General features: G+C 46.2%; 1 protein-coding gene across 1 annotated transcript in view; it reads right to left on the bottom strand.

Moving 5' to 3' along the window:
• Window positions 1-16,388, bottom strand: part of LOC309564365 (uncharacterized protein) — a 175,290-nt gene that overhangs the window by 32,287 nt on the left and 126,615 nt on the right. Inside the window, exons 16-21 of the mRNA XM_082268992.1 lie at window positions 13,746-13,848; window positions 12,556-12,651; window positions 11,587-11,709; window positions 11,191-11,286; window positions 9,101-9,205; window positions 4,885-5,923 (exon numbers count right to left, since the gene is read on the bottom strand). Of these exons, the coding sequence (XP_082125118.1) occupies window positions 4,885-5,923; window positions 9,101-9,205; window positions 11,191-11,286; window positions 11,587-11,709; window positions 12,556-12,651; window positions 13,746-13,848 (1,562 nt within the window). The remainder of the gene's footprint in view (window positions 1-4,884; window positions 5,924-9,100; window positions 9,206-11,190; window positions 11,287-11,586; window positions 11,710-12,555; window positions 12,652-13,745; window positions 13,849-16,388) is intronic.

Raw genomic sequence — 16,388 nt, 5'->3', positions numbered from 1 at the left:
AGATCTGGGGTCTATAAGACCCCAGATCTCTCCTCTAGGCTGGAAAGACTGAAAAAAAAAATGATCTTGGCCTTTCCAGCCGAGTACATGGCAGTATTTACATCTGCCGGGCTGCACGTGACGTCATAACATCACGCCTGGGCCTCCGAAGGTCATAAAGACTGAAAGAGACCATCTGGAAGCACTGGAGGGCAGTAGGAGGGGACGTCCCCTCCCACCGCCTGTAAAAACAAGCAGATGAACAGCCACTATGATTGTTCTTACGGTTCAGGGAACAGAAAAGAATAATATCTGAATGATGCCTGCAGCTGCACCCATCATTCAGATATCTCCACTCAAAGTCAAGGACATCAGTTGATAGCCTTGGACGGGAAGTGGTAAAGGAGTTCAGTTCCTGTGTTATATTCATAGTTGATAAGGACATGAACTATATAGACATCCACTCAATTGTTATGTTATGATCCAGGGGTGTCAAACTCCATTTTATCGCAGGCCGCATCACCATTATGGGGCCAGTTGTATCTGTAGGACTCGATGTCCAGCGCAAGACCGGCACTGTCACAAGTCCAGAGTGCCACCCTCCCTTACCTTGTGTTGCTACCGTGAAGAAGGAGGCGCAGCTCGAAAGCAGAAAGTGCAGGGTCTGGAGGAGGGCCGGAGTCAGCTCCCGGGGTCTGCTGACGAGGGGACTAGAGGGTGCTTCGGCTGCAGAGAGAGGCACAGGATCTGTAGGAGGAGTTCTATCCTCTATGCTGCTGACTGCTGAGACAGGGAGGGCAGAGACGAGCCTCTCTGCAGCTGCACAGAGAAGTGCAGAATCTAGCGGAGGAGTTCTGTCCTCCACTCTGCTGCCAACTGCTAAAACAAGGGGGTGCAACAGATGTAGGAGAGGTGCAAGGACCACATGAAATGGCCTGGAGGGCCAGATTCAGCCTGCGGGACTTTTTTTTGACACGTGTTATAAAGAGTAGATACATTTATATAGTCGTACAAATACAGCCAGGCCTTTGAGGGGAACCATAATGCTGATGCGGCCCGCAATGAAAGGGAGTTTTACACCCCTGCTTAAATAATTGCCTCTGCATCAAATTATTCCTTTTTTTAGTAATAACTTAAGACTAAAGCTGTGAAGGGCAGGTACAGACCAGCACGGAGCCCACTCACTCTCATGTAGCTCCTGCAAATGATGCAAGTCTGAAACGAAGGGTCCCACACCACAACATTTTTGTTATCCACAAAAAAATTTTTATTGGGGACTGCTCAGACAGAACACGGTTTTGCCATAGTGTTTTGTCTGAGCAGTCTCTAATAAAGTTTTTTGTGAGTGATGCCAGTGGTGTGCAACCATGGGCATTCGTAGGTAGGGGCAAGGGGGGGGGGGGAAATGCCTCCCCTAGAATCTCAATTTCCCCTTTAAAGTGGTTTTTAAGCCACTCTGTACCATCCTGTCTGGTCTGTTTAATAATCCTGTGTGCCCCTGTGTCTGTGTTTTAAAAAACATAAGGCGTTCTTTACTAGTTTTCAGAGCGCCGAGCACCACTCACGTGACCCATTGGTTCTCTCCTCTCCCCGTCTGACAGCTGCCTGCAGCGGGTGGGGCCAAGGATTCCTCGCTGTCATCAGTCAAGAGGGGAGGAGGAGGGAAGGGGAGAGGCGGAGGGTCACGTGAGCGGTGATTGGCGCTCTGAAATCTTGTAAAGAATGGCTTATTTTTATAAAAACACAGATACAGGGACACACAGGATTATTAAACAGACTTTAGACAGGATATTAATCTTTAAATGAAACTACAGCAGCAAGAGGGACACTGATAGAGGAGCAGGGAGGACAGAGGAGGAGGAGAGCTGCGGATAACGAAGGCACGTAAACTGACCACGGTGTCAGGGCTCAGCAGCCATGGTATACCGTGGTCAGTTTACAGAGGGGTGGACATAGTCAGGCAGGATCAGCCAGGTATTTTAGGTGATAGAAGGGGCCAAATTAAAGTGGAGTTCCGGCCTATTTTGCAACTTTAGTGATTCCTGGAGTGCTCGCTATGCTGATCAACAGTTGGGCATTTTCAATTTTTTTTGGGGGTCCCTTACCTTATTTTCAGGGCATTTTTCATTGTACTTCCTCCTTCTCCCCCCCCTCTGTGGCCACGGCCACCGACATCACTTCCGCCTTTGCATTGCATCCTGGGAGCTGTTTGACATCACTCCCAGGAGGCTGGAATCAGGAAGAACTCCCAGAACACTCCCTGGAATCAGGAAGAAGGACACAGCAGATTACACTGCGGCTTCAGATGCCCACATCCAAGATGGCCGTGCCCAGACAGCGTTTTTAAAGTAAGATTTTGACTAAAATCCAATACTGTACACCTTGTAAGTATGAGAATAGCGGTTCTGTAAAGGACGATGGATTAGTATTATAGGGTTATTTTTAGTTAAAAAGGGTATTTGAGGCCGGAACTCAGCTTTAACCACTTTACCACCGGAGGATTTTGCTGTCTTACGTCTGGGCCACTTTTTGCGATTCGGCACTGTGCGACTTTAACTGACAATTGCGCGGTCATGCAACGCCGTACCCAAACGAAATTTACGTCCTTTTTTTCCCACAAACAGAGCTTTCTTTTGGTGGTATTTGATCACCTGTGCGATTTTTACTTTTTGCGCTATAAACAAAAAAAGAGCGTACATTTTGAAAAAATAACAATATTTTTCACATTTTTTTATATGAAATTCCCCCCCAAAAAAATGTAAAAATCTAAATTTTTTAAAATTTTTGGCCAATTTGTTTTCTGCTACCTATGTTTGGTAAAAAAAAATCACAATAAGCGTATTTTGATTGGTTTGCGCAAAAGTTATTGCGTTTACTAACTAAGGGAAAGATTTCTGTCATTTTTGGTGTTTTTTTTTTAACGCGTAATGGTGGCGATCTGCGATTTTTTTTGCGGGACTGTGACATTGCGGCGGACAGATCGGACCCTTGACTGACATTTTTGACACTTTTGGGGGTACCAGTGACATTACTGCAGTAATCAGTTCTATACATATGCACTGTTACTGTAAAAATGACACTGGCAGGGAAGGGGTTAATTTTATTGGAGAGGGAGGGGTTAATGTATGCCTGGTGCTTACTAACGTCTGTGGGGGGAGGTGACTGAGTGAGTCAGGGACAGATCGCATGTTCAGCTATGCTGAACACTGCAATTTGTCACTGTTTGTCACTTAGGAGATCCGCCCGCTCTGTTTACACAAGCGGGCGGATCTCCAAACTCGATTCCCAGACGATCAGGGAAGAGCAGCGGCGATCGCCGCTGCTCCTCCCCTGGCCCGACTCCTGCTGTGACTGAAAACAGCGGGAGCGCGCCTACAGGGGGAGGAGTCCAGCGACGTAGGTCTACGTCGCTGGACGGAATCGAGCCACTTTGCCGCAGTACAGTCCCAGTGACTGGTCGGCAAGTGGTTAAATGAAACTACAGCAGCAGGAGGGAAGAGGAGGGGCACTGACAGAGGAGCAGACAGGCAGGGAGGGAGGGGGGAGAGAGGACAGAGGACAGGTGAGCTGCGGATGAGGGAGGCACGTAAACTGACCACGGTGTCAGGGCTCAGCAGCCATGGTATACCGTGGTCAGTTTCCAGAGGGGAGGACATAGCCAGGCAGGATCAGCCAGGTATTTTAGGTGATAGAAGGGGCCAAATTACACAGCACTAGCACTGTGCTGTATAACGTGCTTTAAGGGAACGGGATCAGTTTTTTTTTTTTTTAGGTTAACAAATGCTCTAAAAATAAATGCTGCCGTTTGCCCTTTAAAAATAAATACTCGAAATAAGTATAATGACTAAGCCCCTCCCCTTCATGACATTGTTAAAAAGGGGCGGAGCATGGGTGACCTTAAAATGATGCCCCCCTGAAAAAAGTTTTGCGGACGCCCATGTGTGCAACCCTCCTTTTCAACTGACATAGAATTGTATTAGTCTCATAATAGTTATATGTAAATGTCCAGTAATACAGATCTGATGGAGACTTTAGCCTTCTCTTTTCACAAAAAACATCTGGACAATGAACTCAAATGATCACTTGCATGGACTCTCAAACCAGATGCTGAACCAAGCAACAGAGATGTATAGTAACTAAGTAGAACTACTTCACTACTGTACTTAAGTACCGAAATGCGGTATCTGTACTTTCCTGGAGTAGAATTTTTTTCTCCTACTTCCACTTTTACTTCACGACATTTTTTCGATGATTTCAATACTTCTACTCCAATATTTTTTTTTTGTGCTGCATAGTTACTCGTTACTATTATAAAAATTACCACTGCCAGAACAGTAGATGGCAGGTTTCATGAAGCTCAAAACATGTGTATTATCAGCGCATACGAAAATAAAAGCTACTGTATGTATAAATAAAAGCTGCATTTGAAATAATAAAAAACAATAGGATGTTCAATTAGACTTCTTTCTTTAATAACTACATAACACAGTACTTGTACTTTTACTTTCAGTAGTTGAGTAGCAATTTTTTTTTCAAAACTACTGGTACTTTTACTTTCAGTACTTAGCAAAATTACAAAAAAAATTACTCGCAATACTTAAGTACAAAAAATGTTGAATACTTTAGTACTTCTACTCAAGTCACTTTTTGATTGAGCACTTCCACTTCTACTCAAGTCACTTTTTGATCGAGCACTTGTACTTTTACTCAAGTATGGGTTTCGAGTACTTTATACAACTCTGCCAAGCAACCACTAGGATGAACGTTCTCCAGTACATTTGAGTTACTAGTAAAGCCTTCCTAACTTCTGTCCTGTGGCCTCCTGCCACTTTGTCTCTTTGGGGTGAGAACAAGAGACGTCCTCAGTGAAGAATTGCCTCCTAAACACATAAAAGGTGCCTTCACCCCGTATGTGTTCTCTCATGATTAAGCATATCCGATCGGTGCCTAAAACACTTACCGCACTTTGTACAGGAGTACGGCTTCTCTCCTGTGTGAGACCTTTCATGGGCTACGAGGGAGGACTTCTGGATGAAGCATTTGCCGCATTCGATGCATGTGTATGGCTTCACTCCTGTGTGAATCCTCAAGTGCTCGTTAAGGGTGGATTTTTTAGCAAAGCACTTCCCACACTCATCGCAACCAAACGGCCGCTCACCTGTGTGAGTTCGCTCATGCCTAGCGAGGTCTACTTTGTACGCGTAGCATTTCCCACACTCCGAACATGAATGGAGCTTCCTGTTTTTATGCTCCTTCTGATGGAACAGGAACGCGGTCTCTATCGAAAAGCTCCTCCCACAATCCTGACATGTATATGGCTTCACCCACGTGTGAGCCCTGCAATGTTTGCGAAGCTCCGACCTCTGCGTAAAACACTTCCCGCAGTCTGAACAGGAGTAGGGCTTCAGGCCCGTGTGAGTCCTCTCATGTTCCACGAGGGAGGACTTCTGTACAAAGCTCTTCCCGCATTCGCAGCATGAGAAAGGCTTCTCGCCTGTGTGGATCCTTTGGTGGGCATCAAGGGTGAACTTCTTAGCAAACATCCGTCCACATTCAGGACAAACGAATGGCCGCTCACCTGTGTGGACCCTCTCGTGCAGGAGAAGACGTGACTTGTACGTGTAGCATCTTCCGCATTCGGAACATGAATAAAGTTTCTTTTCCATGTGTTTTATTTGCCGATGCCTGAAAAGGCTTGACTTAATAGTAAAACATTTTTCACATTCGGAACATTGGAACGTCTCCCCTTCGCAGGGTGTGTGATGAATGACCGAGTACGAGTGGTCAAAAGGCCAACTTCCATAGGTAGAGGTGTGAGATGACGAATCAGCATTGGGAAGTGCTGGACGGAGATTTGGAGTGATAGATTTTTCTTCTGAAGAATCAGAGGTGATGTCATCTTCTACCTCAGCTTGTACTGTACTGTGTGCTTGAGAGTGACCACCTGGAGGAAACAAGAGATGGGAGGCTTCAGACCTTTTTCACTTTCCTCTGGAGTTTAGATAGGACACAGCTCTCAGCAAAAGAACATAAATGTTTAAAGTCCAACATTTGCAAATTTTCTATTGCTGCTACTGCTAATACTCAAGCACAACCCCCCAAACCCCCCACCATCTAAATTCTTCCCACTGCTTCCTTCTCGAAGTGGCTATTTAGAGTCTCTGGTGGCTATGTGGGGTTTCTGGTTGCAATGTGGGTTGGGTGGCTATGTGGGGTCGATGACACCTGGTGTTGTAAAACATGGCGTCAACCCTCGCCCCGCTAGCCCGCCACAATTCTAAACTCAAATCCCCCCCCCCCCCTGCTAGCCTGCCAAAGTGCTCCCCCTCACTCCTTTCACTAGCCTGCCACTGTGCACCCCCCCCCCTTCCCCCCCGGTTAGGAGAAGAGATAGGAATAGAATGGAGTGAGAGAGAGATGGGGGTAAAGAGGTGGTGAGAGAGAAAGGGGAGGAAGGCTCCCCTAGCCCCCCATACTACACTAGGAGATTCCCATCCCCCCCCCCCCAAAACAAAATCAGATTCTCATCTTCCCATAGCCCACTAGCTGCCATGGCATAATCACAGCCCGGGACTTAGACCTGCTCTGCCAATTTATCTACTTCTGGGGTCAGAGGCTGCAGCCACCACTGCCTCCTGCTTCCGCTTCGTTTCCCTGTCACCAAATGGTCAGTCCTTGGCCACCCCTGGTGTTACCCCGCTCTAGCAGGTGTCACCCGGGTCCGGTGCACACCCCTGTAATAACGCCACTGCTCCTCTGCAGTCCTCATGTCTCTTCTGCCTAAGGACAGTGCCTCCCCCTCTGAAATATGCTGCCCAAGGCAAACGCCTTGTTTGGCTCCTGGTAGATACGCCCCTGCATGTAAGAATAAGCTACAGTAGATCTAATCTTGGACTAGATCCAAGCCCCCAATGAAGGAGGAATGTATTGGACCCAGATATGTGTTGACTGTTAACCACTTAAGCCCCGGAAGATTTTACCCCCATTCCGACCAGGGGTTTTTTTGCGATTCGGCACTGCGTGACTTTAACGGACAATTGCACGGTCGTGCGACGCTGTACCTAAACGAATTTGACGTCCTCTGTTTCCCATAAACAGAGCTTTCTTTTGGTGGTATTTGATCACCTGTGCGATTTTTACTTTTTGCGCTATAAATGAAAAAAGAGCGTCAATTTTGCAAAAATAACAGTATTTTTCACATTTTTTTATATGAAATTCCCCCAAAAAAATGTAAAAATCAAAATTTTTTAACATTTTAGGCCAATTTGTTTTATGCTACATATGTTTGGTAAAAAAAAAAAAAAAATCACAAAAAGCGTATTTTGATTGGTTTGCGCAAAAGTTATTGCGTTTACTAACTAAGGGAAAGATTGTCATTTTTTGTGTTTTTTTTTAACGCATAATGGCGGCGATCTGCAATTTTTTTTGCGGGACTGCAACATTGCGGCGGACAGATCGGACCCTTGACTGACATTTTTTACACTTTTGGGGTTACCAGTGACTACTGCAGTAATCAGTGCTATATATATATGCACTGTTACTGCAAAATGACACTGGCAGGGAAGGGGTTAACTTGGGGAAGGAGGGGTTAAGTGTGTCCCTAGGGGCGTGCTTCTAAATGTGATTGGACATGGCTACTGGTGTAGGAACAGTGATCAACGGTCCTACATAGTAGAACCGTATGATCACCATTCCTACACAGGGGAGAATGACAGGCGGCTTGTTTACATTAGCCGCCTGCCTTTCTCCCTCTCCACATCGGGTCCGCCGGTCACACGCACGGACTTCCTAGGGAACGAGCCTCCGCGGGCGCGCGCCTCCGCGGGCGCGTGCTCGCCCGCTATTGGCTCACAAGCAAGTGACAGGCAAGAGACGTATATATACAAGCCCCCAATGAAGGAGGAATGTATTGGACCCAGATATGTGTTGACTGTTAACCACTTAAGCCCCGAAAGATTTTACCCCCTTCCTGACCAGGGCTTTTTTTTGCGATTCGGCACTGCGTGACTTTAATTGACAATTGCGCGGTCGTGCGACGCTGTACCTAAACAAATTTGGCGTCCTTTTTTTCCCACAAACAGAGCTTTCTTTTGGTGGTATTTGATCACCTGTGCGATTTTTACTTTTTGCGCTATAAACGAAAAAAGAGTGTAAATTTTGCAAAAATAACAATATTTTTCACATTTTTTATATGAAATTCCCCCAAAAAAATGTAAAAATCTAATTTTTTTTATATTTTTGGCCAATTTGTTTTCTGCTACATATGTTTGGTAAAAAAAAAAAAAAAAAAAAAAATCGCAAAAAGCGTATTTTGATTTGTTTGCGCAAAAGTTATTGCGTTTACTAACAAAGGGAAAGATTTTTGTCATTTTTGGTGTTTTTTTTTTAACGTGTAATGGCGGCGATCTGCGATTTTTTTTGCGGTACTGCGACATTGCGGCGGACAGATCGGATCCTTGACTGACATTTTTGACCTTTTTGGGGTTACCAGTGACATTACTACAGTAATCAGTGCTATACATCTGCACGGTTACTGCAAAATGACACTGGCGGGGAAGGGGTTAACTTTATTGGGGAAGGAGGGGTTAAGTGTGTCCCTAGGGGTGTGCTTTTTACTGTGATTGGACATGGCTACTAGTGTAGGAACAGTGATCAACGGTCCTACATAGTAGAACCGTATGATCACCATTCCTACACAGGGGAGAATGACAGGCGGCTTGTTTACATCAGCCGCCTGCCTTTCTCCCTTCACAGAGGATGATCGCGAGTGACCGGCGGACATCGGGTCGGCCGGTCACATGCACTGGCTTCCCAGGGAACGAGCTGGGGCGGTAGCGCGCCTCCGGTGGCGCGCGCTCGCCCGCTATTGGCTCACAAGGAAGTGACAGGCAAGTGACGTATATATATACGTCACTTTGCCTGGCCGGGGCTGACCGCCGCCGTATATAGTCGTGCGGCGGTCGGCAACTGGTTAATGTGATCATAGGATGAATCATTAAAAAGTTTTAGACTCTTTCACCATTCGATCTTGAAAATACTGTATGTTGGTTGGAGTCTGGCTTTGAATGTGTCACCAAAGAGAATCTTGGACTCTTCTCTGGATTTAGTGTTTATTACTCACCTGTACTGATCTCTGGAAGAATTTCCTCCTCTTTAATCCTTACATGCCCTTCTTCCTCCTCCTCAACTTTGAAATCTCTGCAAGTCAGTATGGCACAATCGAGGTCTGTGGTTAAGGACAGCACTGAAATGTGAAAAATAAAAAAATAAATAATTATGAACAAAGAGACACGCTTAGTATTCTACACATCTCTTGCTAAACATAGATTGGACAACTCTTAGGGCTCTTTCACACGGGCGATCCGATCAGATCCGCCTGTCAGTTTTTTAGGCGGATCTGATCGGATCCTCCATGCAGCTCTATGGGGCAGCGGGTGTCAGCGGAGACACCTCCGCTGACACCCACTGCCATCTGTATCTGATCCTGTCCGTGAAATCTGGACGGATGGAAACCCTATTTTTCCATCCGTTCAGTAATCGGATTGGATCTGAAGAGAGCGGACAGGCGGTCCGCTCTCATCCGATCCCCCATAGAGGGCAGCGGGGGCTGAGACACCTCCCTCTCCGCTCTGCAAGCGGAGACGGAGCTGTCATCCGCCGGCTCAGCGGGGATCGCGGATCGATCCCCGCTGAGCAACACGGATCCGCCTACGGAGGCGGACCGTGTGAAAGAGGCCTTAGATTTCTCTTGTTCAGCGCACGTTAAATAGCGTGGATGGAGGAATTTTCTCTGGTGGCTTTTGTATTCTGACAGCCTTCTACTTCTGTAGCTGTCAGATCACCAAATCAGTGGTGTGCCGACATGACCACCCACAGCTGGATTATAAAGCAAAAGGGGAGACAGCGCTCAAAAATGTGTACAAATTCTAAAGTGAATCACAAATCTTCAAAAATAAATAATATATCATAAAGTGACAGTGCAAATGTATATATGATATATAACACAATCCAAATAATATATCGAAGTGACAGTGCAAAAAAAGTGCCTATGCAATCATAGATAATTCAATGAAATAATTCATATAAAGCATAAAGTTATAGTCCTTATAACTTGAAAGTGCAGGTGCAATTTGTGCAACAAATCAGTTCAGTGTCTTAAAGTGCTTGGTGCTCAAAAGAAATGCATCCTTTATGCAAGAAAGGAAAAGGGGGAGAAAAAATCCGTCACCAGATGCTCCACACACTTACCGAATGGCCCCTTGGGGTCTGACACTGGTAAGTAGCAGAACGCGTTTCGTCATCCAGCGTATGACGTCATCAGGGATCACGTACTATGTTCAGTCTCCTCACCTTATATACCTCCAGACTGGGAAGGTTTAAGCCAATATTGGATTGTGTTATATATCATATATACATTTGCACTGTCACTTTATGATATATTATTTATTTTTGAAGATTTGTGATTCACTTTAGAATTTGTACACATTTTTGAGCGCTGTCTCCCCTTTTGCTTTATAATTCACTAACACATTTTGTTTTGTGACTAGCAGCTCATGTAATTTGAGGTGATTTGTTACACCTATTAAACCTAGGCGCGGTCACGTGACTAATCATTAGTCACTTATTTTGTTCACAGCTGGAATATTGGCTGGTTCATCGGGAACTGGACATAATTTGCATCCACTTTAGTATGAACGCCACAAAGCTTTCTTTTAGGACTACGGTGAGGAATATATCCATATTACATAATATATAATGTACCAAGGAAATGTTAAATGTTGTAGTGACTGCAGGGCCGGATTAAGAGCATCATGGGCTTGGTGCTGAGGATTTTGAAGGGCCTTAAGGACCGTGCCTTGGCATGCACCCAGAGGAGGAAGGGTGCAGCCATGCATGCCTAATTCAACATGGGATGCTGTCTCTGAAGCCCATAAACACATCCATGCATCGGCAACTGTCCCTCCTTGTCCGGCCTTCGTGCTGTGTGGGGAGGTTCTGAGGGAGCTGCCTGGGGAAGCGAGCATAGAAGCCAGACTTCTGTGTTTACAAGTGACAGAAGAGCGGTAATAGTGAATATGGCCAACCCGGGGCCTATATAAAAAGGTAGGGGCCTGGAGCTGCAGCTCCAATAGCCCCTATGTTAATCTGGCCCTGAGTGACTGAACAAGGAAAATCTGGAGCTCCTCTTCGGATTTAGTGTTTATTACTCACCTGTGCTGATCTCTATAGGAACTTCCTCCTCTTTAATCCTCACATGTCCTTCTTCCTCCTCCTTGACTTTGAGGTGCCTTTGAGTGGCTCCGGGGGCTGTGAATAAAGATGAGAGTGAAGCCCCCTGTACTGAGATGTATGAGAGACCCCAGAGAGTGTGTGTGGGGGGGAGACTGGTCACGTCTCTTGGCTGGTAACACACATTGACACGATGTGAGGAGGAGAGCCGGAGTCTAAAAGAGGCTGATGGCTCCTGACTCCCCCACTGGGCACATACCGCCCCCCCCCCCCCCCATTACTGTGTATTTACTGAGGAGGGGGAAAGGAAAAGATTGTTGTAGTGACTGAACAAGGAGAATCTGGGACTCTTCTCTGGATTTACTGTTTATTACTCACATGTGCTGATCTCTGGAAGAACTTCCTCCTCTTTAATCCTTACATGCCCTTCTTCCTCCTCCTCAACTTTGAGATCTCTGCAAGTCAGTATGGCACAATCCAGGTCTGTGGTTAAAGACAACACTGAAATGTGAGAATTAAAAAAATAAATGAATAATGAAGAAAGAGACACGCTTAGTATTCTACACATCTCTTGCTAAACGTACTGTAGATTGGACATCAACTCTTAAGCCCCGTACACACGAGAAGAAATTTGGCCGGGAAATTTCGTCCGACGACCGATTTTCGGCTTGTTAGTATGGTGCTTCCGACAACCGACTCCGACTTTTCAGCTGAAAAAATCCTGGTGTGCAGGCTATATCATTTTTGTCGACTGTCAAAACACGGCCGATTTTCGTCTCATTAGTACAGATTTCGATGGGGAAAAATCTTATGAGCAAGACTAGGTATGCTCAGAGATGAAAGAACACATAGAAAGCAATCCAACACATGACATCACTTCTGAAGTAGAATTCTGTCATGCGGAAAAATTTGTGTGCAGTCTAGGCACATTCCAACCAACAGACACCACTCTGGACAAAAGACGGACGACCGGTCTGCAAAAATTCGTTGCGTGTGTACGAGGCTTTAGATTTCTCTTGTTCAGCGCACGTTAAACAGTGTGGATGGAGGAATTTTCTCTGCTGGCTTTTGTATTCTGACAGCCTTCTACTTCTGTAGCTGTCATATCGTCCAATCAGTGGTGTACCGACATGACCACCCACAGCTGGAATATTGGCTGGTTCATCGGGAACTGGACATAATTCGCATCCACTTTAGTATGAACGGCACAAAGTTTTCTTTTAGGACTACGGTGAGGAATATATCCATATTACATAATATATAATGTACCAAGGAAATGTTAAATGTTGTAGTGACTGAACAAGGAAAATCTGGAGCTCCTCTTTTGATTTACTGTTTTTTACTCACCTGAGCTGATCTCTATAGGAACTTCCTCCTCTTTAATCCTCACATGTCCTTCTTCCTCCTCCTTGACTTTGAGGTGCCTTTGAGTGTCTCCGGGGTCTGTGAATAAAGATGAGAGTGAAGCCCCCTGTACTGAGATGTATGAGAGACCCCAGAGAGTGTGTGTGGGGGGAGACTGGTCACGTCTCTTGGCTGGTAACACACAATGACATGATGGGAGGAGGAGAGCCGGAGTCTTATAGAGGCTGATGGCTCCTGACTCCCCCACTGGGCACATACTGTCCCCCCATTACTGTCTACTGACAGAGGAAGGGGGAGAATAAGAGATTGTTGTAGTCAGAGCCGGTACAGGGGGGGGGGCGGAAGAGGGGGTGCCCTGGGCGGCACCGTTTAGTAGAGGAAGGGGGGTGCAGCGCAGCACAGGTGAAGTGTGTGTGACTACTAACACACCGGGCGGACAGGCGAGCGGTCGCTAATAGCTGTAACAAAGTGAGACCTTCACTTCCCTGTCAGGCGGGTATCTCCACTGACAGGGAAGTGAAGGGCTCACTTCGTTACAGGCAGCCATTAGCGGCCGCTCACCCGCCCGCCTGGTGTGTTAGTTCATACCAGGGGTGGACTGACCCATCTGACTGAGTGCCCGGGACCAGTGGGGGGCCCCATGAGAGGCTCCTGGGGACGAAGTCAAGATTCCTGACAGGCTGCCTTCAGTTCTCTGAATTCCCTGCCCGCCTCCTCTCTCCCCGTCCGCCTCGATGACCCTCTTGCTTGCTAGGACTGGCACTGCTCACGAGTACGGACACAGCTTGGTCGGCTTGGCATGGCACTACTCCCGGTTTTTAACATTGGCGTCTATAGGAAATCTTGGTCAACTTGACATAGCACTGCTGCAGGTTTTTAACATTGGCGTCTATGGGAAATCTTGGACAGCTTGGCATGGCACTGCTCCCTGTCTAACATTGGCATCTATAGGAAATCTTGGTCAGCTTGACATGGCACTGCTCCTTGTTTTTAACATTGGCATCTATGGGAAATATTGGCTTTGAAATGACACTGACTTTCTTTATACCCCAGGGGGGGCGCAGTTTGCCATCTTCGCCCTGGGCACCAGATGACCTTGTCCCGGCACTGGTTGTAGTGACTGAACAAGGAGAATCTAGGACTCTTCTCTGGATTTAGTTTGTATGACTCACCTGTGCTAATCTCTGGGGGGATTTCCTCCTCCTTACATGGTTTGTCACCCACCACATATGGCTCTTCTTCATCGTCAACTTTTACAATAATCAGATCTTCACCCTAAATAAATCACATGCTATTCTAGATTTTGTAGTTGTAATTGCTTATTAGTTAACAACAATAACAAAGCAAGATAGTTGTGGTTCATAATTATATTTTCGATATAGGTTCCATCTACCTGATCATCCTGAAGGATGCTGTAGTCCTCCTGTATGGAGTCCCGGGAATACAGAGGACGGGGAGATCTCTCTGGGGGATTTCTGTTACTGGATCCATCTGTAGGAAACACACACACTGACTGAATACATTGTTTCTATGTCTTTATATCAGAGGATGTGTGTATCTAGGGGGATCCTCAATACAAGAAATTAATGTCTCCTGTTACCCGGTGTCGGTGATGTGAGGGGCGGCCGGTTCTCCATCATGACGTCCTTGTAGAGGTCCTTGTGTCCTTCTATATACTCCCACTCCTCCATGGAGAAATAGACAGTGACATCCTGACACCTTATAGGAACCTGACACACACAATGATACAGTCACCATCCAGACACATCGCTTGTCTGTTACTGGATAATGTCCCAGAATTCCCGGCACCGCTCACCTCTCCTGTCAGCAGCTCAATGATCTTCTGGGTGGCTTCTAGAATCTTCTTGTTGATGTGTCTATTGGATGTCACACCAAATGTCTTCTTTAGTATAAAAAAGTCCTTTGTGTAGAGAAGAAAAAAAACACTTCTGTTAGTGTTTAAAATATATGAAATCCCTTCATGTAAACTAAAGAATTGGGAGTAGAGATAAGAGTGATGTCATGTGACCTCCCAGAATCCTCATCACCTCTCCGGTCAGGTCTGTATTTTATTAATAGAGATAAGAGTGATGTCATGTGACCTCCCAGAATCCTCCTCTCCTCTCTGGTCAGCTCTGTGTTTTATTAATAGAGATAAGAGTGATGTCATGTGACCTCCCAGAATCCTCCTCACCTCTCCGATCAGCAGGTAGAGGATCTCCAGGGTGAGTTTTAGTATCCTCTCAGTTATGTGACCTTGCTCCTTCTCCATCATCAGTTGGATGGTTTACTGTTTTTAGCTGTTCCCTAAAACAACAAGTAGAACAAATGATATCTATAAAAAAATTGCCAAGACATGATACAATCTTAGAAATCGACAACACAGTGGCTCATTGGTTAGCTCTTTTTCCTTTCAGTCCTTGGTTTGAATTCCGGTCAGGGCACTATCTGCATGCGGTTTGCATGTTCTCTCTGGAGTTGCATAAATTTCATCTGGATTGTCCAAGACCTGCTGGTGACTAACTGGTTTGTATCTAAATTGGCCTTAATATGTGTATGTATGTGAGATTGGGACCTTAGATTGGAAGCTCCTTGAGGGTAGGGATGGTGTAAACGTACAGTATGTAGAGTGCTAAGTAAATGGTTAGCAGTGTATACTGTACCTTTAATAAAGAAATGATATTGAAGAATGAGAGAAAAAAAATGGCGATGAAGGGAAAGAAGAGGGTAGGAGAGAGAAATGTGAGAGATGGGCAGGGGCCGACTGGCAACTTTTGGCCCAGGGGGCAAGTACAAACCAGAGGCCCATGGTGCAGCGACTCGGCCCCCCTCCCACTCTCCCTCTTCCCGTCCTCCTCCTGACCCCCATTCCAGGCTGAAGCCCTGCTCCAGGTACTCTCTACTCATCGGCTGAATCCGGATTCCCAACCTGTCCAGCAGGGGGTGGTTGGGGGGAGCTGGGACAGCTCGGTTGGGGCTGGCCAAGGAAGGAGAGTCTCCAGTGGGGCGTGGAACCGGCCTCTGCTCAGACAGTTTAAACCATCTATGCTGGGGAGGGAGGCCTGCACTCTGTCCTTGTCTTCAACCCGCACTCAGTAGGTCAGGGGCAGAGACTTTTTACTTCTCTTCACCAGGAATCCTTTTGGCATGTCTGTGGCAGAAGCCATGCAGTTTTTTTACAGGACATCAGAGCGGCCCAGGGGGCAATAGCCCCCTGCCCCAGTCCTCCCCTGGAGATTGGGGAATGGGAACGAGGGGGAGAGAGGGATAGACAAGGGGGAGAAAGAGAGGGGAGGCAGAGAGCTTGAGAGATCGAAATATAGAAAGGAAACGATAGAGAGTGAAGATAGACAAAGAAGGAAGAGAGAAACGGAGACGAAAGATAGAGAAAAGAAGAAAAGAGAGAGGAGAGAGATGAAGAGAGATGAAGAAGAAATAGAAGAGAAAGATAAAGAAGAAGATAAAGAGAAATAGAGGAACTAGGTAAAGAGGAAGAAGGTAAAGAGGGAGAAGAAATAGAACAGACTCCAGACTCTTCATCACTGGTACTTTTACTCTGTGGGGTGCGTCCGGCACCTCCATTGGGGTAGATCTTCTTGCAACAGGGACTCCATCATAGAAATTCTCCTTCACGAGATGTGACTCCGCCCTCTCATGCATTTCACCAAATGGACGTAATCATTGGAGTCCAGGAACCTACAGTATGTACTATGGCATTGTAGTTTTGTGAAGTGGGGATGCACTCTACAGGTTCTGACCCTTTTTGAAACATCCAAATCTTGGCCAATAAAAGGCCTGGAAGATACTGAATGGTG

Source organism: Pelophylax lessonae (genome assembly GCF_965119305.1).
Source record: "Pelophylax lessonae genome assembly, chromosome: 9".
Taxonomy (NCBI): domain Eukaryota; kingdom Metazoa; phylum Chordata; class Amphibia; order Anura; family Ranidae; genus Pelophylax; species Pelophylax lessonae.
This window is presented reverse-complemented; position numbering and strand designations above follow the sequence as displayed.